Raw genomic sequence first — 26,850 nt, forward strand, 5'->3', positions numbered from 1 at the left:
CGTCCTGGTTTTCCCTGTGAGATGGTCCCTTTCTGGGTATCTCCAAGGTGAAACCAGGCATCCCCGGCGTCTGTGGGGGGCCATTGTAGAGATGAGGCAAGCTTAATGCCCAGAGTTGCCGAGTGTGTTCCCTGATTAGAGTAGGCACCGAGGCGAGAATTATCAAGTCCGTTTTGACCCTGGTCCACGACCCTGCCGCGTCGGGAATTGAACCCTGGTCCCGGGCCTTTCTCTGCTTACGGGTCTGCCGCTTACGGGCTTACGGGTCTGCCGCCTCTAACCAGTGAGCCACACCACTCCTGAAGGCAGAGCACAGCCTAATCCGTTGCAAGTGGGGCTGTGCCCAGATCCGCCCCTCCCCCACATGCTTCCAGTTTATGGCCCATCCAGGTACAACAAATCCCTCTATGTGTGGCTCTCTGGAAGGAATAAACAAAGTCCAACTGCCAACTATACACAGTCATGTGACTTAGGACTGGCTACAGGCACCAAATTGCTAGGGTAGGAGAATGCCAACTTTCTAAAAGTATAATTTTCAGAATATTAACAAAAAATCTGACTTTGCCATTAAAGAGGATTTTTATCACAGTTTCTCAGACACCAACCATGGCATACTAACCTGTTCCCAATCAAAAGTTAGCACTTATTAAAGGTAATAAGACAGCCCAATGTTACCCTATGGGAGACGTAGGCCTCGCAGTAGTGAAAAACAAATTTAGGAGATTTTCACTGCCAGAACATGTCAATCTAAAAAAAGTACTTTTTCAACCTTTTAATAACAATGCAACTTGTCCTATCAGCTACATAGACCCTACCTTAGGGGTGACTTATGAGCAATAAAAGGAGAGTTTGACGTTTGACAAGGGGGTTATTTTTCAAAGTTGAATTGGCAATTTGAAACTGCATTTAGTCTGCAATGGCAGGCCTGGGACAGGTTTTCAGGGGCTACTATAGTGGGCGGCACAATCTGCACTGTAGGTCCACTAGCAGCATTTCATTTACAGGCCCTGGGTATATGGTATACTACTGTACATGTGACTTACAAGTAAACTAATATGCCAATTTTACCATGTTAAAGGGTGTGAGCACAAGCACTTTAGCACTGGTAAAGTAAACAGATTCCTACGGCCAACAAAAAGGAATTCCAGCAAAAAGTGGAGGGCAAAGGCAAAAAGTCTTGGAGAAGCCCACCCTAAGGCTGACCGGTCGAAAAGTATATACTTTGCTATGATTTTTCTGAAATGCTGAGGCTGGCGAGACAGCTAAAGCTGTCTCTAGGCCGGGACAAAAAAATTGATTCTTGCTAATCCTTAAACACACTGAAATGTATGCCTTGCCTAACCAATTGCAGGAACATATAAGACTTGAGATACTTTTTAACTATTTATGAATTAATATTTTTAAAAGGGCAACAGTCATGAGGGGACTAGGTTGGCACCTTTCCAAGAGTAAGTTTAAGAGTAGGTTCAAAATCGAATGTGTTTATTTGTAACATGACTTTTTTTTTGCCTTTGTTTACTTTAATTATTAGTCAGGGATCGTTGACGCAGATCTAGAACGCATTTAAAGGTGGTTTTCTATTTATAATTGCTGTTTTAAGTATGTACACATAAGGGCTAAAAAATACCGGCTTTAGGTGATTTAGCAAATTTTTTACCGGCAGGAACATTAAAGTATGGTGGAAAACGTACCAGGTGTAAACCTAGGTGTAACAGGTAAATGCCAATGTACACACCAATAGTGATTTTCCAATGTTATGAGCTTTAAAATTCACCATATGTCTGATTTTTTAAAATCATTTCACGGGGAGATTACATACTTATTTAAATCCGATCCAGTACTGCACGATGTCAATGGTCCTTTGCCACAATGTTTACCCGACATTCCTTGGGGTTGAACTAACATACAGCCTTCTCAACTATAAAATGCTAAATTGCCAGTGACAGAAAGGTCAACATCGCTTGACAAAGCATCAGAAGTGTCCATGGAGCAGCTAGACAACATTTGAATGGCTTCCATGTTCAAACATGAGAAATCACAATATTTTGCCCATTAAACATGTATTCCTTCCCTAATCTGGGCGAGGTCCATTGGCTCAAAATCATTGATCCTACAATCTCTGGTCCATCATCTAAGTCTGCTCTTTTTACAGCATTGTGTGCCCCCCTTATTGCTCGCTATATACCTGATTATTGTATTACTTTCCTTTGTGTCATTTGTATGTGAATCATGCGATTATTCATGTTTTGTATTATTACTTGATGTTGATATTGAGTTTTGACCTTCCTTCCACTCTTTTGTAAAGCGCTCTGATATCCTTTGGGATCTTGTTGGCGCTATATACAACTTTATAAATAAATAAAAATAAATAAATGTGCCTTCAGATTATGTTAAGTTTTGCCCAATATTGGCAGCCATTTGTGATGCACCATTTGCCACCCATTTTTCCGAAAATGAAACTGCCACAAAAAGACCTGAACCACAAATAGGGACACTTTTATAAGTGCCTAGGCCTATTTTTTACTCTTAGTGCAACCCTTGTTAAAGAGACGAGACCACCATAGAAGGAGTACTTTTTTGTAACCACAGATTCCGCCGGGTTGCATTGACGTCCGAGGTAAAATATTTTACATAAACGGCGTTAGATGCTAAACTTACTTTCAAAACAGCACTGCAATTTAGCCAAACACAATAACAGGAAATATTTGATTTATTTAAGTCAATGGTGTACATTACATTTTTCATGTGATACTACAACTACAAAGAGGCTTAAGAACTTCAGTTTTAAAACATTTACATTTTTTTAAACTTATCAAATGCAAAACATTGCCGTGAAAAACATTAAAAGAAATATCTATACATATAATTTAAAATGCAAATTGATCCGGAACTTTATCAGAAGCAGAGGGCCAGAATTTATACGAATCGATCATTATTTTAAGGCAAATTTGCAAAAGGTCTTCAATGTCCTTTTATTTTTCTGTGACTCTTCTCACAAACACACCTCCAGGGATGACTTGCTGCTTTTTCTTCGGTTTCTTCTTTTCCTTGGGGGAATCCAGTGCTCTCGCTCCCTATTAAAACAAATAAAGTATGATATAGCATCAAGTAAGCTATGTTGCGCAAGACAGCTCTAGCTGTCTGGTAAGAATTGTTGCCACCACTAAACCAACCACACCAGAACACTAACCTTACCCCACTACGTACTCCACAAAACAACACAAAATATGCAACATCACATATAGGTAGGACTGGGTGAGAAAATAGGCCAGGGCACCACAGTGGCCAACATTAGGAACTGGGTTGTGAGAAAAATGTTCCACATCTCTAAATCGAACAGTTTGGGGCTTTTTAAGACATGCTGTCTGGGTGGTCGCTATGGCGTGGGGAACCGCAGGTATTTGTGCTTGCTGTGGCAATGTGTACAACCCCAAAACAGGCCAGCCCACAGCAACAGTCAGGTTGCCCTTTGCGCCAGTCCGACCCTGACTACATATGACATTTATAAAATGGCTGTGAGTCAGTCGCAGCCGGCCCTAGGAAGAGCGGTGAAGCAGCAGGGTTGGGAGTCGACAGGATACGGGCGAGGTAAAATTAAATTACAAAAATAAATAAAACCACTTACCTTGCGCTCACTGAATTGCCGACTCGGTGAGCGCAAGGTAAGTGGCTTTACCTATTTAATTTGACCTCTCCCATCGTCCGTGAACCTCCACCTCACCACCCTTACTTGTGCCGGCCGCCACCGCTGTGAGTCATTCCTCTTTGGTCATTGGCATGTTGCGTTGAACCCCCCCACTTTGGGCAATTGCTCGATGGGCTTTTGGGATCAGTCCCTGGCATTTGGCAGATGTGAATTTTTTGTTATATGTCTTAATCTTCTATTTTGGGGGGGTGGGGTGGAGTTGGGAAGGGTTGGAGCATGCTTCACAATCTCAGCTTCGCCAGCATTTCTATATCCCCTCAAATTTCTCCCTACTTTTGATGCCCCTGGACTCGTGTTTTGTTTTGTTGAAGAGTTCCTTTCTTTCGTAACTGCTTTTGTTGCTAAGGATGCCAAAATGTTTGTTCCTCAAAAGGCAGGCCGATGATTTTCAGCAAGCCAATACTGAAGAGATCCTCACCTCTGGCCTGCACTTCCACGGATTTTAATCAATACTACCAGGCACTCCTTTCGTTGAAGACAGCCCGGCTCCTGTGACTGCTGTGATTACTAAGAATGCCAAAAATATCCACACTATAATGCTGCATTTGGTTTCCATTAGAGCAACAACCTTTGGTTTGTCTAGCAACCACCCATGAAACCGGATGCTTTACAGGTCGAATCCTACCAGATGTTTACTGGCGATACAAAAACATTACATTACCTTATATGATTTCAACAGAGGGCCTAGATGGTGTTTATCAGACGCTACCATTTATGCTCATTGGTTTGAGAAGAGGCGTGTGCAGCGTTAAGGCTCATCCAAACACCCTACTACACACACCCATCATATGAGATAGAGGTCTAAGAGGAGAGCCCAATTCCTCCCCACACCCTGCTTCACACACACCTATCATTGCAGAGAGAGGTCTCAGCAGAAAGGCTAGCCCCCCACACACCATGCTATGCACACCTGTCACCCCTGAGAGAGAGGTCTGAAATGAGAGGACAGTACCTCCCCACACCCTACTATGCACACCCATCACCAGAGAGAGTTCTGAAAGGAGAGGCCAGTCCCTCTCCACACACCACTACACACACCCATCATTACAGAGAGGTCTCACCAGAGAGGCCAGTCCTTCCACACACCCTACTATGCACATCTATCATTGCAGTGAGAGGTCTCAGCCAAGAGAACAGTTACTCTCTATACTCTTCTACAAACACCAGTTATCCAAGACAGAGGTCTCTGTGGCGAGATCAAACCCTCTAAATACTCCAGCATGCACACTCATAATGCATGACAGAGGTTTGACTGTAGAGGCCAGGCCCTCCCTACATTCTAATATATACACCTGTGATCTAAGTGAGAGGTATAAGTGAAGAGGCCAATCTCTGCCCATACCCTACTGTGTATACTTGTAATCCAAGAGAGAGGTGTCAGAGGAGGGGCAAGTCTTTCCCCAAACTCTAGTATTGGTGCTTGTAATCAAAGATAGAGGTCTTAGCAGAGAGGCCAGTCCGTCCAGACATCCTACTAAGCACACCTGTCAGCTGTGACAGAGGTCTGTGTGGAGAGGCAAGTGTTTCCCCACACCTATACACAGCTGTCATGTAACATTTCCCTATAATGTTATTGTGATCCAGTTAGAATCTAGCAATAGTAGCTCACAAGCTTCAAAGAGTGAAGCATGCTGTATATATACGTGCAATCTCGCAAGGGGCTAGCAAAGACTTGAAGTAAAATGACTAAGCCTCCTTTGAAGTGTTTTACAATCTACTGTGAGAGACTCGGGAAATTTTATGCGGAGAAGTAAAACGAAAAAGGGCTAAGGCTCACCCAATAGTGACCATTCCTATTACATGGTTGGAGAAGTGCTGTAATGTGATTGGGTGCAGAACCACAGATAGCTCAGTTTGTCCTTGGTGCTTTGGAGGAAAAGGATGCCTATATGAGTTGTGCTTAGAAGAAGTTAATTTATCTGGAGTTGAAAGAGACTGGTGGGGTCATTTGCATTTAAGAAATAACTCGGGTATTTAGCAATATACTTCAAAAACGTTATTGTGAAGTGTTAGTAATTGTACTAATGTTAGTAAACTTATTCTACAATAGGGTTACAGAGTGGAAAGTTGTTTAGGAGGTGTATATGTGTTAATATAGGTTTTGAGAGGTACAGATTAGAATGTAGAGAGATATGAGCAAGGTTTGCAAATTGTGTTAAAAAATGTACAAACCTTGAGAACTTGTAAGTAAAGGAAGCAGTTTTTGCCCAATTATAAAACAAAAAATTTAATAATACAAGCAGTACTGTTATGAATTTCATTGTACGTATATTTTAGCCCTATGAAATGTTTGAGTGGCCAGGGCGACTGACGCTGGAATCTGGGGACCACGGTTTGATCCCCGGCTCCGGCGGCAGGTTAGCCCAGCACCATGTGACTCTGGGCAATAGCTCGCTTAATCTTCCCGACGGCCCCCCAGCGCCTAGAGACCCTAACGGGTGATTGTGCGCTATACAAATGTGGATTATTATTATTATTATATTGCTATTTCTAGAGTAAAAAGCTGCAGTGAGTGTTAGCAAAGGAGTCTCGAGGAATGTGTTACTTTATAAACTTTTATAAAATAAGGTTTGATGGCATGTTATAAGTTATGTGTGAAAAAAGTGAACTGGGTGAGGGTGTGGAGTTTTTCAGGAGAAAAGAATAGCAAGTTACTGGTGCATTAGATATAAATATGTGATTGTAGGTAAAAACATAGAAATGTTTACAAAATATACTGATGTATCACTGTTATCAATTATTGACTTGTATGTAACTTCTATCTTTGTGGTTATTATGTCTTTTTTTAGGAGGAAAATTTAAACTTGTCCGAGGGAATAATTATCTGCTTACATAAGCAGCAAAGAAGAGTCTTGTTAATCGAAGCAGAAATATTGGGTTGTTCATCAATGAGTAAGTGTTCAGGCACAATGTATTCAGGTTGGAAGGATGTGGAGTCACCTGAACAGTTGAGTATTTCAGCAACACTAGCTAACTCTGGACCAGCTGGGCTTTGTGAACTGTGTATATATAGATATGATGCTTTGTTGAGACTTATTGCCACTTAGCCAACCATAACATGGCGCAAATCTAAAGACTCTTTGGCAGGCTTAGGTGGCTAAAAGACTGAAGAAGTGCTACCTATATCAAAATCCAGCAGTCAACTAGAGTGAAAAAGGTAGGGGTTAGGAGATGCTTATGAGCATCAAACCAAACGATATGTATTTTAATGTTGTTTTTTCATGTTATAGTTGATTATATTGTTTGTTAATGTAGTTGTGTAGTTTTGTAATGTAGTTAAATTGTTTTGTTCTAATAAATACATTTAAAGTTACTTTGGATTAGTTTCCTTAATGCATATTATAGATTTCAAGTTTGTTATAGTATTGCAAAATTCACTAAAACTGACAGTACCATGTTGAGGGACTGTGAATATGCTACTATATGTATAAGCATGGTACTATGTTAATCTTTTATCCTATAGAGAGTTGGTAATAGAGGAGACAATTATATTTCAATGCAAGTATGGTTAGTTGTCAAGCAACAGTGAGGTGTTGCATGCTGTAATATTGGTAACTGTAATGCAAGAGAGGGATCTTTGCATAAAGTTAAGTGTGTGTTTATACTCTAATACACACTGCTATCAGCTGCTGTGCACACCCTATTATGTATGAGTGTTGCCATTGGTAGGTGTTCGAAACACAAGTAAGTATCTCTCCACACTGAAATATGGACACAAATTATCCAAGAAGCAGTTCTGAACAGAGAGGATACTCAATTTATACTCTACTATGGACATTCACCAATATGAACAGAGGTGTGTGCAGAAAGAACAATTTCTACTCACAGCCTACTTTGCACATTATTCTGGGGAGTTGTCTCAACTTAGAGGGCAATGCGTTTTCATATCATAGTCTCTATAGATGTTGTGTAAGACATACTTTAACCATAAATGTAATTCAACTCCATATGTTATGTGTACTTCTGTCATACTGTGGAAAGGTGTGACCACAAAGGCAAGCTTCTTTTCACACCCTAATTTGCACAAGCATTATCCAAGAGACACATCACAGGAGAGAGGCCAGTCCCTCCACACACTATTCTATGCAGAATTATCATGCAAGAGACGTGTGTCTGGAAACAGAGCAGTTTCTCCCAACAGTATAATATGCATACCTGTCAGCATAAGAAGAGGTATTAGTAGAGAGAAACATTTCTCTCAAACTCTACTAGAGACACCTCTTACCCTGGTAAGATGTGTTAGCAGAGAGATGAGTCCCTGCCCAGACAGCATTGCATATTGCTGTTGTTCTAAGGAGAGGTGTAAGGACAGAGGCCACTGGTTCACTATCCCTTACTGTACACCCAGTTGTCCTGGAGATGGATGTTAGTGCAGAAGACAATGTTTCTCTACATACTACTGTATATATCTGCTGGGTAGATCTGTGAGTGGACAGGGAAATCCATTCCCAAACATTAATAAATATGGTTATTTCCCTGGTGAGAAGTGGGGAGGCTAGTACTTGTTATTCTTAGTATGGAACAGTGTGGTCTTACATGTGAAGCGAGTACCATCCCAACCCTACTATGCATACTAATAAACCTGGGAAAGGTGTGAATGGAGAGGCAGTGCCTTGTTACACTCTACTCTACACACTAGTTATATTCATGCAAGGACTCAGTGGAGAGGCCAGTCTCTCCCAATAGTCTACCAGTGGGGATTGTAAGTGGTAAGCATTATAATGAAGGAAAATGTAAATTTTTCCTCAAAAGTATATTTTAAGATCTTACAAGTCTTGCGGGATTGTATAAAAAAGGGGGTAGCGAGAATCTGGTGCATACAAATTATATCTAAAACAACAGGATATGTTCAGTGAAAATTCAAATTCCATTATAAAAGTACACTCTCGTGAGAGGCCAGCTAGAGTCAACTATGCTATGCATGAGAGCATCATGTATGTTTGTACTGTTACCATTTTTTTCCTTCTTGATGAGTCTCGCAAGAGCCATGATGCTCTCATGCATAGCATAGTTGACTCTAGCTGGCCTCTCGCGAGAGTGTACTTTTATAGCCTATTAGCTGCAGAATATCTTGACGTAATGTCCATTTACCGCTGTAGGCCTACGAGGGTCCGGCTAATAAGTAACAGGTCATCTGCGTAAAAGAAGTTCGACAGCTGGAAGCCCCCTAGCTTTGGTGCGTGCGAGTTGCTTTCATTTAGCAGCGTTGATAGCTCTCCCATGAAAAGATTGAAAAGTATTGGAGCGAGGACGTAGCCCTGTTTTACCCCTGAGCTTGTTGAGATCTTCCTTGTTAGGTATTCGCCAGAGCCTAATTTGACTTGCAAACATGTCTCGCTGTGCAGAAAAATGTGCTGGTTTAAAAGCAACGGGGGATGTTTAGCTTTTTTTGTTTTTCCCACTATAGGTTTCTGTTGACATGGTCGAATGCAGAGCTGTAGTCAGTGTAGCACAGATATAGGGTTGGCTTCGCTTCGAGGGCAGCATTGATTAATAGAGAAAGAGCTAATATGTTGATGGTAGTTTCCATACCTTTTCCGAAGTCTGTTTGGTTGTACGGAATTGCTGAAACCTCAGCTGCCCACAATGTCAGTTCCTCTAGTAAGAGGCCCACAAAGTATTTGGCCTCGTTGTCAAGCAAGGCCGCTAGCCGATCATTTTTTGGGTCATTTCAGTTTCCCTTTTTGAAGATCGGTGAAATGATGGCTCCCCTCCATGATGATGGGATTATTGATGTCTGCAGGATGGATAAAGTAACTGATGTCCACTCACATAGTTAACGCATCGCCTGCTGCTGCTTCATTTTAATTTTAAAATTAATAACCGATTCAGTCTCAGTTCTCTGCAGTGGTCAGTCATAAATGATGTCATAAATCATGTCATGAGTGATGTCATAAGTGAGGTCAGAAGCAGTGCATGGCGGTGGCACAGGTTATAGTTAGTGCTGCTAACTATAACTGATGAATTTCTGTTTTTTTAAAATTCAAAACATTAACGTTGTTACTGAGAAATTCATCTAACTATGGGCCAGATGTACAAACACATTTTCCCATAGACACATAATGGGTAAAACTGTACATCTGGCCGTATAACCTCTCTTTTACCTTTGTTTTTTTCAGTGAATTTGAAGGTTTTTTATTATAAATAAAAATCTCTTTAAAAATACAGAAACGACCTACTCCAACATGGTTTGCATTGGTTATGTTCAACTTCTTATCATGTATCTTTACATAAACTTCATATTTATATTTCAAAAAGACAAGATCAGTTTTTCCTATACTGTTTTCACTATGTACATCCATTTTTAAGATGTGTGATCGCTCTTGTGGGTGGATCAAAGGAGGCTCTCTAAGACCTTAGTTATACATTTCAATCTAATCTATTGTACAGAAATGTGTTTCATGTGACGAATTATTAATGAATGCTAATCTTTAATAAGTCAGTACAGTATGTATATTGTATTAATATTTTTTTTACAAACTTACGGTGCTCTTGAGATGATTACAGGAGTTGAACACACAATCTCCTACATGGACTATGCAGGGGCTGTACTTCCTGTCTAGCTCTCGCATTCAGCTTTTGAGAGATTACATTTTGAATTAAGTTGATAGTGTAGTTTTGTTGTTTTGAAGAAAGTTAGACATTAGAAGTGTTGCTTAAAGTTGAGAGATAGTTAATTTATTATTGCATTTGAGATATTAAGAAAGTTCTCTTTTTTCGATCTTGCACGCCTCCTGTGATACGCCCGGGAGAGCAAAGGCATCCTAAGGAAGAATAGTGATTGTTTCATATGGATGTCTTCGTACATCAAGCCCTCGCCCCAAGCTTATCTACAGACAGGCTTCTCCAAGAAAACAAAAGAGAAGTTCCTGAAATTTCGCCTAGGGTTACTGCCGTCACCAGCCCACTTACCACCGTGGTTAGGCCCGTAGCTCATAACATGCCGACTTTGCGGGAACGGCAAAGAGAACACAGTACATCTCATCGCCATCTGCAGCGAACTTATTCAAGAACGTTGCTCCCTCTTGAGACCACTTTTTAACAACCGCAGGATACAGACCTGCAGGCAAGCAGTGCTGGCTTGCTTCAAAGGCGAAGACATCCAACTGAGCTACCGAATGGTAAAACTCCTTGAAACGGTGGAAACCTGCCTCAAAATGCTGAAGGATAGCCAAAAACCTAGCAGCACCGCGAAGGACGAGAGGATCAATCAACTCTAACCCTCAAAGATTAAGCACCAGCTGGCACTGGCAAAGAAACAGGTGGCATTATGTTGGCATGAGGTGCATCCAAATACTCCTAAGCGCCCACAAACCAACTCTAGGAGAGTGTGGCCCCGGTAGGGAATCTGACAGGCACCAACGTTTACTGCTTTAACCATCAGGAAAGACAACAGTAGCATCAAGAGAGGAACATACTAGCAGCCCACCTAGGATGCAAGTGGTTATGTGCATTAATCCCCCAAAAAGAAAATAACACGAATTGGCTCTTGGCATCAAGGAAGCTGGAAACGGTCTGTGAATATAGGTACTTGGGGGCCATCATAGACTGCAAGGGCAACTACAAGCCGCAATGTGAGCCATAAAAAGGAGAGGGCTAATTGTTGCGGTGGCACTTGGAAACTTAAAACGCGGTCTCTGGTCCAAGCCTATTACCCCTCATAAAGGTGATCCAGGCAAAATTAATCCCAGCCATCATTTACGGTAGTGAAGCGATGAGGGGGGCGGGGGGGTGCTGTTTCAGTAGATGGAACAGTAGCAAAGGCACTACGCGGATGTATGACGGTACCACGCGTACTTTTACAACGCGTACCGTTACCACGCTACTTTTACCACGCAAGTCGTTACCACGACTTGCGTGGAGGGGCGCTGGATAGTAAATTTTTTAATTTACTATTCCAACTCCAGTCCCCGTGGACTCTAGGGAAGGAGTTGGATAGTAAATTAAACAATTTACTATCCTGGAGCGCCCCCCAGCGCAAGTCGTGGTAACGACTTGCGTGGTAAAAGTAGCATGGTAACGGTACCGCGTTGTAAAAAATGCGTGGTAACCGTTGTATACCCACTACGCTTGATCTTAGGTCTTCCGAGATACACATCGTCCGCTCAGATGAGACTAGAATTAGGGCTACCAAAAGAAGAGCTGGTACGTAAAGGAACCTACGTAAAAAGCTGGGACAAAGTAAGCAGGGGAGATCTAAAAACATTAAATGCTCTCCTGTGGAAGGAACTTCAAGATAAAAAACTTGCCTGGCAAGGCTGTACTTGGAGGCCGCTATCGGACAACTCAGCTTAAGGCAACTATTGGAACTCCCAGGCTCTCCAGCAGGCTTTAAAAAGGTGGTCAATAAGACATTCTGAAAAGAATCATTGTTGCAGGAGAAAGCCGCCTTGATAGAGCGTGCTCACGGCTGGCTTACAGTTCAATCGTACATCAAGCCCTCGCCCCAAGCTTATCTACAGACAGGCTTCTCCAAAAAAACAAAAGAGAAGTTCCTGAAATTTCGCCTAGGGTTACTGCCGTCACGAGCCCACCTACCACCGTGGTTAGGCCTGCAGCTCATAACATGCCGACTTTGCGGGAACGGCAAAGAGAACACAGTACATCTCATCACCATTTGCAGCAAACTTATTCAAGAACGTCGCTCCCTCTTGAGACCACTTTTTAACAACCGAAGGATACAGACCTGCAGGCAGGCGGTGCTGGCTTGCTTCAAAGGCGAAGACATCCAACTGAGCTGCCGATTGGTAAAACTCCTTGAAACGGCAGAAACCTGCCTCAAAATGCTGAAGGATAGCCAAAAACCTAGCAGCACCGCGGACGAGGATCAATCAACTCTAACCCTCAAAGAGTAAGCACCAGCTGGCACTGGCAAAGAAACAGGTGGCATTATGTTGGCATGAGGTGCATCCAAATACTCCTAAGCGCCCACAAACCAACTCTAGGAGAGTGTGGCCCCGGCAGGGAATCTGACAGGCACCAATGTTTACTGCTTTAACCATCAGGAAAGACAATAGTAGCATCAAGAGAGAGGAACATACTAGCAGCCCACCTAGGATGCAAGCGGATATGGACCCAACAGATGGACCATCCAGTCTCCACCAAACCATCTGCTGAGAATGCCCAGGAACATCGCACTTAATCGCATCAGCCCCTTGAGTATCGAGATTCAAAGCGCGCTTGCACTAAGGTCTAGCCCGCGCCAGACATTTGGTGAGGACGAATAACATGCTGCATCTCTTGGTCCAATAGAAGCAGAAGGACCATAATCAAGGCCCCATAATTTTACCCAAACCTCATGTTGCCACCTGCCAAGCCTTGATTTTCCCTAGGTGGAGGTCAATGCTGAAAGCAAACAGCCACTTTGAACTATACTGAATAATACTGATGACATCACACAGATAGCCCGAACTGTCAACATAACTAATCACCTTTTCTTTTTTTAACGCAAATATGTTTTTATTGAAGTGGCACTTTCTAAAATGCTCTTATTGCACTGTCACTTTACTATATAACCCCTCTGCTGGCAACAAGGATCAACTTACAGTACATCTTACTATGACAAATAGGCTGTTTAACTGAATTCATACTTTATTTTAACTTTGATGCTGGTGTATTAGTATGTTTTTTTACTGAAAGATTTATTGTCTTCATATGTACAAACTTGACCGTTGTTTTATTAACTGAACTCTTTTCTACATTGTAAAGGTTTTAAATAACCATGTACAATAAAGCATTACTGGTATTACTTATCTATACTGTTATTAGTTACTTCATATTTAATGTCTCCAGAGTTGTAATTGATGATGTCATATGAGGTCATGTGTGATGTCATAAGGAGGGTATTATGGGGGAGTGGAATGGATGCGTAACTAAAAATAACTGGAATTTTTCAGGTTTGGGTTGGCACCATAATCTCCTTGCCACAGAAGTTTTTTTTAAAGGTGATGTCCGTTTGTAATCTTAGTCGGCAACTGCAACATGACCTACACCACTTCCAGAACAGTACAACAACACTAACCACAAAATTGGCCGGGGTCTTGACCTTTTCCAAGGACGCTCTGAGGTGCGCAATCTCTGCCCGATAATCATCCAACTGCCCCTCCATCTTCTCTCGACGTAGGCGCTCATACTCTAGTTGAGTTTCAAGCTCTTTAATAACTCTGCAAAGAAAAAATGTTCTACTTCAGGCTATTGTACAGTATTATACTGTAACTGTGTTTATGTAGAGCTTAATAATAGTATTATATTATATTTGCATTTATATAACGCTTATTCGGTTGCGGCAGGCAAGTCTCACATGCATACTAATTCACATGCATTCACAGCAGGCACTCAAAAACACACATACATGGATGCACTAAACATTTTTAAAAAAAACATTATCAGACCGGCATCCTTTGTGTTTGGAAAAAGATGGGGGCAGGCCCCCTCCGGCCTTAAGGATCAGCCGCTGCTGCCTTAGTACTCCTAACAATAGCTGGTGAAGTACTTTATGAGAACACACTACTCTGGGCAACCAAGGTTAGTGGTTAATCCGGCAGTATATCTGCTCGTCGGTAGAGGGCATCGAGTGACTACATAGCAACATCGTCTCCCGAATGTGATGTCATCAGAGCCCATATAAGCCCTCCACTGATGAGCTGATGTCAGTTTCTTTGTGACTATTTTTGCGCCAACTAAGCAGAGCCACTTAGAGAAACAGTCTCTGGAAACATTGTGCCAAAAAGAGAAAAAAATCTTGTATCAACAAGTACAGATGGAAAGAACTGTAGTAGAATGCAAAGAGGGGATCTTGGAGACAACAATGCCCTCAGTTCGCAGAGCGGGGAGGATGGGTGGGCCGATAAGCAGGCCCGGACTGGCCGTTGTGGGCACCGGGCAATCCCCCGGTCGGCCGCAAGGGTGGGGGCCGGTTTTGGGCGTTTTTGTTGCAGAGCCGTTTTTGCAGCATAGCTGCAAAATCGGCCCTGTAACAAAATCGGCTGAAAAGCGGCCCTGGCAAAGCGCTCGCCCCCTTCCCGCCCGGGGGGCGGGGGAGCCGGCCTAGCACTTTGCCAGGGCCGGTTTTGGTTCCCAGTCCGGCCCTGCCGATAAGGAATCTGCAGCTAGATCCTGTCTCTACCAGATAAGGCATTACCGAAGGTAAGTAACTTACCCATCTGGCAGAGACATCTTGCTGCAGATTTCTTATCTTAGAATCAGATACCCAAGCAATACAATCCTTGGAGGAGGGGCTGCGAACTGACCTCACCAAGAATTCCCAAATAGGAGACGCCAGTCCAAAGATAGAAGGGACCAGACTATTCGAAAATGATAGATGAAGCATGATGCTGACCAAAAGGACTGATCTCCAAGAAGGACTGTGGGAAGCCCGTAGGAAGTAGAAAGCTGTAAGACGATGAGAAAAATGGTACAGAACCAGTAAAGGAGGCAACCCCAAAAGGAGATGTAATCTTAGATTGGAGAATGCATAGGGACCAAGGACAACAGTCCATAGAGTCCAGGCTCAAACCACATGGAAGGAGCATACACAGAGTACTCAGCTGCAGCAACACATACAACGAATAAAGAGCACCCACTGAATGTTGAGAAAACTATGCTCAGGAACTGAGTTTGGAAAAAAATAAACCTCTAATGATAGAATGATGGAGAAAAGAGAAAGAGCGAAATGAATGCTGAAGAGCATTGCTAGGAAACAACAAGAGCAGTAAAGAAAACTGGTCTTACATTGAGAACCTCCAAGGTTCATAAGGCATCCTCCGAAAAAACTAACAGAGATGCTCGCTGAAGAGAAGAAATTAAACAAACAAGTGCAACCAAGAATGCTGAACCAGGTCATCGAGAAGGGTAAGGGTAAAATGCAGCGTCATACACCGTATAGAAGGCCAGACGACCATATGTGCATAGCACACACACACACACACACACATATATATATATATATATATATATATATATATATATATATATATACCACAAGTAAAAGACATTTAGAAGAAATTCATGCATGAGCTAGGTATATACATGCAAAGAGATATACATCCAAAGTATATAAGGTTAAATGTGTTTAGAAAAAACATAGAAATTCCTGTAGACACACAAGTCCTACAGGAGGGTGAAAGTATATGCACTCCCCCGGAGGTAACCCCCATCCTCCGCCAGTGAGTGGGAGGACTAAAAGTGGAAGAATGAAGGGTACTGCAAGAACAGAGGTAATCAGGGAGGACTGAAATAATACATCCTACCGTCGTAAAGAAGAAGGTACAATAGTAACTAAGATGGATACAGAAAGACAAGGTTGGAAAACAGCAACACAATGCCACCTAAGAGGAGGAGGTGGAGGGTATTGCCCATTACAGGAAACAAGGGCAACTGTCCAAGAACCAATGCCACCAACATAAGAAGGGTGACAACAGTTGGCAACAGGTGAAACGAAGAATAAACAGCAGGTGGGAGTCCCCCATGAAGAAGAGAAGAAGAGGAAAAAGACCGCTAGGGTGAAACAAAAGGGCCAGCCGAGACTAACATCAACAAAATGGCAACAAATAGTTGATGTTCACAATCACACACTGCCCAACCCACGGAGGCTTAAAAAACTGGTGAGAAACCTGACCAACACTCCATGGAAACTAGACAAACAGGTAATAAACCAAACTAGAGCTCAAGACGAAGACTGAGAGTACAGAGTGTGAGGAGAACAAACCCCAGGAAGTTGAAGAAGACCCCAAACATTGGAGGACCGTGCATAAGCAGCAGAAATACTTGGTTGGACAGAAGATGCCCAAAGGAAGGTAATGAAATGAAATACCCCCACCAAAAATTGTGGGGGGGGGGGGATAAAGGAAACCCTCCAAAGGGAGAAGGGAAATAGGGGAAAGCAATCCGCTACATAGCAAAACAACCCCACGAAGGCGGGAGTGGCATAGAGAACTGTGAAAATAGAGCAGTATCTCCACCCACAAGGAGAAAGGAAGATACAAGAAAGAAAGGAAACCTAGCCTCCTGTGGAAGAAGGATACCAAGGCATAAATCCAACCACCAAAGGGACTGGTCCCTGAGGAACAGAACTGAAAAGAACAGCAGACGCAACAGCCACCCCAGGGGTACGATAGCAGATATGAATTTCAAAAAACCCGCAGGAAGCAACAGTCGTAGCTGCGACCCAATTAGGCAGGTAGTAACAACTAAAGGGTAACAACAGATTCAAAGAACGCCAAACAGCAGAAGATTAATAGCAGCAGGAGCACAATAAAGGCTATAGCGCATCGCACAATGTAGCAGAATACCCGATATAGAGTAAGTACTCCGGTAGAAAAAATAAAGCTGCAAAAGGAAGCTGTAGAACAGGCCCTCACGAGGCCGCAAAGTAAGATATGCTCCAGAGGTCTAGAAACTAAATCTGTCACTAACAGAATATTAATAAGAAAAGCATCTGCAGCAAGCAGGAACATCACAATGGGTAACCCTAGAAGGGAGAGAAGTACGTCACCCTATGAATGTCGATAAGAGCTGAAACAAGTGGAAACAATTTGTCCCAACAACCTAGTACAACAACAGAGTTAAGACTCCGCACCACCATAACTATCTCTGAACCGGCGTTAAGCCGAGTTGGGCGGTGGGCGGTGGAACTTAAAAGGGAGGTGCCATCAACAGGCATGTCAATTAAAGTAGTTTGCACAGCCTCCTAAAACCTGGAAGTATGCAAAAATGAGCGCCGACGTAGGGCTATTGAGAGCCAATAGTGCGGCCAACAGAATCAGTGGTACCCATACCACAGCGGATGCTAAGTGTGGCATCTTGTTGCCCATCTCGAACAAGATGGGCTACAAGAGCATTCCGGGCTTCCTCCGGAAGGGAGGCAAGAGATGTGGGAGAAGCAGGCGAGGACACAAGCAGGGCCGGACTGGCCGTAGCGGGCACCGGGCAATCCCCCTGTGCGCCGCACGGGTGTGGGCCGGTTTTGGGCCCCTGGGGGCCGATTTTGTTACAGGGCCGTGTAACAAAATCGGCCGAAAACCGGCCCCGGCAAAGAGCTCGGCCGCACCCCCAACCCCCCCCCAGGGGGGAGGGGGAGGCCGAGCACTTTGCCAGGGCCGGTTATGGTTCCCAGTCCGGCCCTGGACACAAAAGGGGATATTTACAAGAAAATGTCAAAGCCGCGCGCCAACATTTTCAAAACACTGGGATGCGCCGTATTGCCAAAAAACGGCGCACCCCGGCGTTCCACTGGTTAAAAAAAAAGCTGCCTAGTGCCAGCACCCTTGCACCATGTTGCAAGGGTGCCTGCACTGCAGGGGCGATTGTTTATGTGCAGGAAGTGTTCATAAATCGCTGGGTAGAGCGAGAAGAAGAGAAAAAACGCCTACTATGGGAGAGGACATGGCCTAAGGGCTAGGGTGGTCAACCACAAATCTGGGGAACTGGGTTAGAGTCTCTGCAATGACGCTGAACATCCGGTGATTCTGGGCAAATCACTTAATCTCCCCGTGCTTAATGAAAATGAAGGTATCCTCATGTAAAGCAACTGGTGCTATGTAAAGCGCTCTGATACCCGATTCGGGTCAAATTCGCGCTTTATAAAACTCTGTTAAATAAAATAAATTCCACAAGTGTCAAGTTTCCTGGCCTCTCCTTCCGGGGGACAGGAGGAATAAAATCAATATTTTGGGAGGATAAAGCAGCCTGTACAACAAAGCTCTGAGGAGACAGGAGGGTTCCTCAGGGGCCGGGGGATGCTTGTAAGGAATAGAGCGATCCACAGGGAGCCCTGTCTCAGGCTTAGCTGAAGCTCCCAACAGGACATTGAAAAGACAGTCACTATAAGGAAGGACAGGCTCCATGTTGGGTTGGTCAGGATGTAGTACGCCAAGCAAAGGGTCTGTATATAATTCCACAGAAGGATGGTTTAAGCCCAGTACAACCGAAACTCAATTGAGCATGTCCCCCAGAGCGGAACTTCCCTCCGTAGCCAAACCAGGAAGAGACAGAAGGCTGGAGAAGATTCTAAGCCACTGGCGTCACCCAACTCAAGTAACCAGCTAGACTGCATAGGGGCAGGAAACTTGTCTGAAATGGGAGGGAGACACATCACAATATCAGTAGTACTTCCAAAACCATGGTCCACAGTAGGAAAAACCAGAGGAAGGGAGTCTGTGACCGTTGGCTCTATTGGCACCATATCCGATCCTATAACGGAAGCTGGTCAACGCCCAAAAGTTGAGACCTCGATGTTGGAAGGAGCGTCGGTTGGCATCAAGGTACCAAGATCGGAGCTGGAGGACAAGAGCCCGATGCAGACATTGGAGTTGGCAGACCAGAAGCAGAAGGTGAAGGAGCCTCCAAATCCTGTGCCAGTCAACAATATCTAGCTTGTAGAGAGATACACAAATACTACAATAGGTGTGTAGGCAGAGAGGACTAAAATATCTTTAAAATGAACAAAATGTTTTTGCCTCTTAAGTGAATTGGTGGTTGTACTACACACAATAGGCTGACACTCAATGGATATTCCAATATACGACATGGGGTTGGCAATTTCTGTCGTAAACTACACCTACTTCCTCTAGCCAGTGGCTCAAGGTTCACAAACATTCACATATCTACTTTGACACTGATTTTGGCCATGAACAAAGACTTTTCATATTTTGATGCATTACTGCCAAACAAGGAATGCATAAGATGGAGATGTGAAAATATGGGACCGCTGGAATAGCGCACTGACAAGTACAAGACTGGCACAGGGACATATATGACCCTCAGAGGGCACTGCAAGAAATAAAACAAGATGTTGCTCAAATAGACTAATTATTCAGATGATTCGAAAGGATACCAAAAAGGCTTACTTTCCTCCCCCTTAAAGCGAGGCCCAAATAAAAAAAATGCAATAAAGGTCACAAACATTCCTTTCACAAAAAAAGACCAGAAAGAACGTAATTAATTCGAATGTTTGGCATGCAAATGTGCCAATGATGACCATAAGGAGAATCAGAAAATCATTGAAATACAGACAATTACTTACTTTGTGTGTAAAAATGTGTTTTTAAACGTAGGGAATCCCCAAAATGTGCAGTCTTGGAAGGGCAACTATTAAGGAACAGAAAGAAGCTAACAAAAGGCAGGAACATAGAGCAGGGGTGCGTTTTACCAACACTCTTATACGTGGATGACGCTGTGCTGAGGGCCAGCACGCCAAAAGCACTGCACCTATTAGTGCTGCTTTTGTTGAGTTTATGGCCACTTGTGTACAAACTGTTCAAAGTCACATGTCATGGCATGTGGGCTGCGATGCGGCCAGCTCTCCACCCTGTCCGTGGGGTTCAACCAGCTGTCCAGCTTCCCATATATGGGAGTTATTTTTTGCAGCCGCCCTCAGGTGCATGATTCCTGGTAATGCAGAACGCCAAACGCAACTATCTAAGGCAATTGGCTCCCTTTTTAGTTGTCCACAACCTTGGGGAGGTGCACAATTGGTACCTTTGTCACAGATACATAAATCTCAATGTGTTCCCATTGAATCATAAGGAGCTGAACTATGGGGGATTGCGAACTGCGAGGCCTTACAATATAAAGAAAATAGTTTTTGTAGACAGCTTCTCGCAGTTCCAATTTCAACTTCGCATTTATCTGCCATGAAGAACTGAATCTGCCTTATATAACTGACTATATTAGAGCCAGGACGATAATACTCTGGCTGTCAATTTAGAGAAATGAGACAGCGGCTCTAACTAGAGATATCGTCCTTGACTGCCTCTCTTGTGATAATGGTTTCCAGATCCCGTGGCTGGCATATGTTAAAACCGAACTGGGAAAAATTGGTATGCATAGTGCTTTTGTAGAGTCAGATATATGCTCTAACCTTAATAAAAAAAGAAGTTGCATTAGCTTTTTATGACTGTGAGAAGGCACTCGTTTAAGTAGAATGGTCTGGAAAACACAGATCATCGCATACCTGTCTTTGATAGCTCCTAATTGCCCCCTAATTATCTTTGGCAGCAACTGGGACATTGGGAACGCTCATTATTATTTTGACTAAGAGCCAATACAGTTAAATATTTGCTGTGCTTCCCTCTTGGCTTTCAGCCAAACCTTGCTGCTATTACATGCTCATGTGATGTGAAATACATGCCAAACGATCATGCACTGTATGTTTTTTTTGGTATATTTTACGAAATGTACACCAGCCTAATCCCATTGTTTGGAAAGAAATGTTATAGCATTAGGCAGCCTAGAACTGCATTTACATTTGCTCTGCAATTATCTGATGTAATTGGTGGTGTTGGTTCCTTTTTAAGATGTAAGGTCTCGAGGTACTATGCTGTTATAATTAATGCTGCTAATACTTGCTGTCTTTGTTGTCCCCCTCGAATCTGAATGACTCGTGCAAATTGTAACGGTTTTAGGAAATGCTTTGCTTATCTAAGGTAGTTATATCGCTTATATGGGCAAAACTTCGTCCAAATAAAGTTATTTTTGATTTTGATAGAGCAGGGTACATATGCCCATGTGGCAACACTGCATCATGTATCGTATGAGGACACATATTTAAGGTTTCTATTATATGATAAATGTACCCAAGTAACATCCAACTACCCCAGAAGGTGAAAGGAAAGTGATGAAAAAGACAAACAAGCATAATCAAAATAAATTGGTCAGTTTATCTCAGTCCTGTGGATTTCAATTGGTAGATGACACACAGCAAGCCCAAGCATTATGGGCTGGCTTCAAACTAAATAAAATGACAGGCTGAAGATGAAACTCAAACGCCTTTCTATTCTCCCAGACAAGTAATGCCTGGAATTTTGGTAGGCACATATCTCTCTTACATTGCTCACTGTGCAAAATGTGTTTCTGTTTAGTTGCACTTATTCTCAATTGCACATTTTCAGATTGGGATAAAGTTCTCTTGTAAGATTCTTATTTTCATGGGCTGAAATTACAGGTTTGATTTTCTCCAGCCTACTACCAGATCATGAGTTGGACACAGATGCTTGGCACTTAGATTGTGAGGTGGGACAGGTCCATGCAGACATTCTTTTTCTGGGGAGGATCTTTCACTCTGATGTATATGGTATTTGTATAGCGTAAACCTAGCCAAAAGGCAGCACAGTGGTGTAGCATGCTCAAAGGCATAAAGTCAAGAACAGAGGAAGCTGTGTTGTGGATGGTTAATGCATTGTGATGTAGTGTTCTTCAAAGAGGTGAGTTTATAGCTCTTTCCTAAATTGGAGCAGCGCTGGGGTGGTCATGATGGATACTGGAATATTGTTTTAGATCCTGAAATATTTGCCTGTCATCCTGCCTATCTTGAAGTAGCTGTGTAAACTAAGTGGCATCCGAATAGGAAAAAGCATTGTAGATAAGTGATCTAATGCCATCCATATCCATTTTGCCTCATGTTTGGTACTCTATGAACACAAAGTGTGGTCTTTCACGGTGCTCCAAAATGTTAAAGGCAACAAAGTAGCATGAAATTTGACATTTTGACCCCAGGAAAAAAAGTTATTTATGTGAGGTCTTCACAAGGACTGTGGTGTCAAAGACAGCAGTAGGGGTAGCACTGTACAAAAATTAGAAATTAGAAATGAGGAGGTGGGTTGCGTGCCCAAGATGGTGACCAGAGCAGACGCAGCCTAAAGAGCTCAGTTGTCTGCCAGTTAAAAGATTGACATTTAAGATACCCATCCAATGGCAAGAGGCAGCTTAAGACGTCATCCAGGGGAGACAAATTAGGGGAAACAACTGAGAGGTGTCAACTGATGCGTCCCTTCCGAAAAATTGCTGGACAGAGTCACTGGGAGGCGTTGTGCTCCAGACAAGGGCGGACGGGTGACTGATCGATCACCCCCGGAGCTACCCTCCAACAGCCAAACTAGTGGAGCTCTGTGCCCCTGCAGAGGGAGGCTACAGAAGGAGGCCCAGTAGGGGGGTGTGATGCCAGAGGCCTGGAGCTGCAAGGTGGAGCCAGGACCTCGAGTGGTGGAGGCCCTGCTTGTGAAACGCTGAGGCTGGCGTGCGGCCTTAGTTGGGAGGAATCCGTCTACAGGACAGGGGACTACCTGACCTGAATAACTACCGTAAGCCACTGAGGTCAGGGCCGCAGCACATACAGGATGATCGGCTGGGAGATACATTCCCGATGCCCACAGTCTGAAGGCCCCCCATCATCTGAGCCATGCGAGGGCGTGGTAGGTGAGCAGGCAGAATCGTCCAGTGAGGCGGGGGGCCTAGCAGGAAAATTAGAAATAAGACTCTCTTGCCACAACGCAGGGACAGTGTACCTGGGTTCCGTTGGAGGACCGGCCCCGTGAGACACTCAAGACTTGAATGTGACGGAGAGGCCCGGACTGCAGACGGCAGTGGCGGCCCTATCCATGGGGTAAGAGCATGAGTAGCACACGCACTGGAGCTGCCACGACACAGGTGTACCAAAGACGAGCACTTATGAGGCACAAGACGGGCCGGTCCGGCCAGGTCCCACAGCCTCACGTGAGTGGCTCAACTGGGGGGGGCTGTATTGAGGACCTGCTGGCCATAAACGGGGCTAAAGAAGTGAAGCTCCATGAGTGAGGCAGATTATTAGGGGAGCCTACTGTGAAAAGGGCCTACATTGGCCAACTAAAAGCATGAATGGTTGCTGGACCCTATAAGATATCAGCCCTCTCTAATCAACAATCAGCATGGCCGCGCAACAAGGTGAACAGGTCAGAGGCGCACTGCTCTTGCCATCGAGGTTATTGCCCAACGCAGGAGATTACAGGAACTGTGAAGTGCCACAGTGGGGGGAGACGAACTCCGTGTTCCCTGTAGGCACAGCGCAGTCCAGAACCTGCCTAAGATTGCTGCGCCACAACAGGCAAAATTCAACAAGACGCAGCCACGAGTAAAGCTACAATCCCATTGAGGCACAATTAATTGGTAGTAAAACGCAAATGGGCAAGTTGTGCGGCTTATAGCCTGAAGTGCGGAATGAAGCCCGAGCCATAGGACTTAGGGCCCCTAGCTGAGAACGCTGAGTGGACTGCCTTATTGGTCAGAGTTGACTGTTGCTTGGCTCTCTCTACTTAGCCGTTTCAAGTACATAAATATGGGGAAAGACAGACCGTAGAGGTTAGAACAGCAAATGAAAATGGACCAGTACACAGCATAAGGGGGGCATCTAAAGCAGACAGCGCTGGAGAGATGCTTGCGGGGAGTGAAAATGCACAGTAGGCCCCACTGGAGCCGAAATCCTTGCAGCTATAGCAGCCTCCAGTGTGGCAGGTCAGGCCACGATCGTTGCTGTGTCACTAGATGCAGAACGGCAGAATGAAGTCTGCAAATTTAAGACAGCCCTAACGAAATAGTCTGCCAAGACGGCTGTATTGGAACACTGCGCCGAAGATGCTGATGGGCGCTCCAGAAGGTGTATTCTTCGATTTGCGAGTTCCCAGAAGGAGGTGAGGGGAGGACTCCGGAGCATTTCCTCGAAAAATGGATAAAGGAGGCATTACTTACGGTGGAACTCTCAGAAATGATCGAAAGGGCGTACAGAGCCTTGATACCATCTCGCCCCCAGGTGCTTAACCCTGAAGGCTCATTGCAAAGGTTTTCACCTACAGGGACTGTGATAACATCCTGAAAGCGGCACGTCGAGAGAATCTTCCCGGATTACACGCAGCTGGTACAGCAGCAGAGGGCATAGTTCGGGGGTGAAGCAGAAACTTAGGTCAATGGACCTCCAGTACATGCGCCTACACCCAGCCATGGTGAAAGTCATACACGGTGACCAGACTCACTTGATCATAACACAGGAGTCTGTGTGGGATTGGCTGGAGGTACATGGAGAAGGGAGTACCCTGCGACAAGGAGGCTTGGTACGAAGACATGCTGGCACTAAAATAAAGGGAAAGAGCAGTCTCCAAAGTGGATGATCTAGGAGAGCCTCACGCTCCGCCCAACAGGTAGTAGTGCACCAAGATGGATCACTAGATTTGGAACACATGGCGACTAATAACAAAGATAGACGACCCCACAGACTTGACCCTGAGGCACAACAGGCTGAACGAAAGGCTGCCAAAGCACTGGAGGAAGAAGTCACTGAGTCAAGCTCTGAAGCCAGTATAGGGGATATAGTTGAAGACACCCCTCACCCCCAACAGGATGATCCCTGATCCTCCTTTGAACTGAGGTTGTATTTGTATGAGGGGGACAGAACTGGACAGAGTGAGAGACAATGGACACGAGTGCCTGAGGAGTGAGCAACGGAGGCCTTGAAGTACGGTCTACAGGCCTACTTGCACCAAGAAGAGACTGTGATGGGCACCAGAATGAAATGGGCAGGCAACCCCCTCCTTACCAGCCTTTCTACTCTTTCACTACCTTCTTCACAAACAGTCCTGTTTCACCCTATTCCTATCCACCTTCTCACTCCTCTCTTTCTTCTTTGATCTCATTAATCTATGCTTCATCTTCATTGCTGATACTTTTAGTATAAAACAAGTGTGATGGTCGAGTGAGAGACTGTACGGCTGAGAGTGAGTGAGAACCGGAATAGGGGTTAGTGCAGGGGTGTACACCACCTTGAATTGGCACAGGATGTAAACTGCATGCTTGGCTATATAGTAACTATCAATATGGTTAATAGGGTGGTTGATCGTCCCTTGTATGACTGGGTGAAGACTAGTATCCATGTGAATTCCAGTGTAGTTCAGACACATGACTTTCCTGTAGTCAATGTTAGATTCATAATGATGGTTTTGCTCTTTTTTGGGACATGGGGGTTTGGGTGGGTATGGGGGAGTTATAAACAACAAGGGAATGCACATAATATGTTATGCAGTGTTTACCCGGGGGGTCGGAAATGTTACTTATATCTCTATATTCTTTATTTACTTTATTTGATGTTTCTGTGTGTAGTGGCAGCGACGGTGACAGAATAAATGACGAGCAGTGTGCGGGTGACTGTGAATACATACAAAATGGGACAGTTTAAATTCAAAACATGGAATGTGAGAGGGCTCAATTCATTCATGAAACGCTTCGGAGTCCAAATGTATCTACGAAGACAGGGTATCCAGGTAGCAATGCTGAGGGAGACTCATCTGTTAGACTCCAAGGCGCAAAAACTCCATAGGAAGTGGAGGGGACAATTATTAGTGCATGGTGTGCTAGATGGCATGGCGATATGCTTGGTGATCATATATGCCCCAAACATAGATGATGGGGAGTTTTATATAGATCTTGAGAAAAACCTGCTCCCATACATAGGGATACTGTTAATATGGGCAGGAAATTTTCATTGCATTCTGGACGGTAGCCTCGACAGACACCCCCGAGGCTGTATACCAACCCCAATATGTCTGCTGCTCTGCGAGGGGTGATGGGTCACTTGCGCTGCGTTGGCATCTGGAGCGAAACACAACCTAACGTACAGGGACACACCTGCTACGCGGCATCACATGATGTCACCAGCAAACTTGATCTCTTTCTACTTGCAGATGAGGCTGCTGGAGCCGCAGTGCAGACACGGCTACTGGGGCATTTTATGTCAGATCATGCCCCGGTACACCTAGAGTGGGGGCCTATGTGCGAGCTACTGAGGGTCCTGATGTGGCGCTTCCTCCCAGAGACACTTTGGGATATGATGTTTCGAGAAGAGCTTCGAGTGGTCATTGCTAAATTTCTTGACACAAACTGGACAACTACGAGTAATAGAGAAACGGAATGGGACACAATCAAAGTGGTGACCCAGCAAAAATGCCTTTCTAGAGTAGGGGGGAACGCTAAGAAAGCTAGAGAGAGAATTGATTGAAGCTGAAAACAAGCTTATGTTATGTTAAACAAATGTTAAACAAATTTGTAAAGCGCTCAGCTGCCCCAGCAAAGGGGTGTCCCGGCGCTGTATCCAGCTTAAAGGGAAGGAGGCAAACAGCATGGAAAGAGACAGAAGAGAATTAGTTCAGGGGAAATAGATTGCGGCACAATATGGGGGACAGAGGCTAGAATTACAAAAACAAATCTCTCCTATGGGCAAAGCGTGTGGGATAGATTGGACTGCCTCACCAGACCTGAGTACCGCCAGTGGCTACATCAAAAAGGCGATAAATCTGAGAGACTCTTAGCATGGCTGTTCAAACAGGAGTGCCCTCCCACCTCTCATACTG

General features: G+C 44.2%; 1 protein-coding gene across 3 annotated transcripts in view; it reads right to left on the reverse strand.

Moving 5' to 3' along the window:
• Window positions 1-2,692: 2,692 nt before the first annotated feature.
• ANKRD42 (ankyrin repeat domain 42) overlaps window positions 2,693-26,850 on the reverse strand; it is a 322,945-nt gene continuing 298,787 nt past the window's right edge. For 2 of the 3 annotated variants that reach the window (XM_078656237.1, XM_078656239.1), the window contains exons 11-12: window positions 13,728-13,869; window positions 2,693-3,074 (exon numbers count right to left, since the gene is read on the reverse strand). In XM_078656237.1, coding sequence (XP_078512363.1) covers window positions 2,973-3,074; window positions 13,728-13,869 — 244 coding nt within the window. In that variant the 3' untranslated portion in view covers window positions 2,693-2,972. The remainder of the gene's footprint in view (window positions 3,075-13,727; window positions 13,870-26,850) is intronic. The other variant, XM_078656238.1, reaches the window with a different exon arrangement.

The sequence above is a fragment of the Lissotriton helveticus genome, chromosome 8 (genome assembly GCF_964261635.1).
Source record: "Lissotriton helveticus chromosome 8, aLisHel1.1, whole genome shotgun sequence".
Lineage (NCBI taxonomy): Eukaryota > Metazoa > Chordata > Amphibia > Caudata > Salamandridae > Lissotriton > Lissotriton helveticus.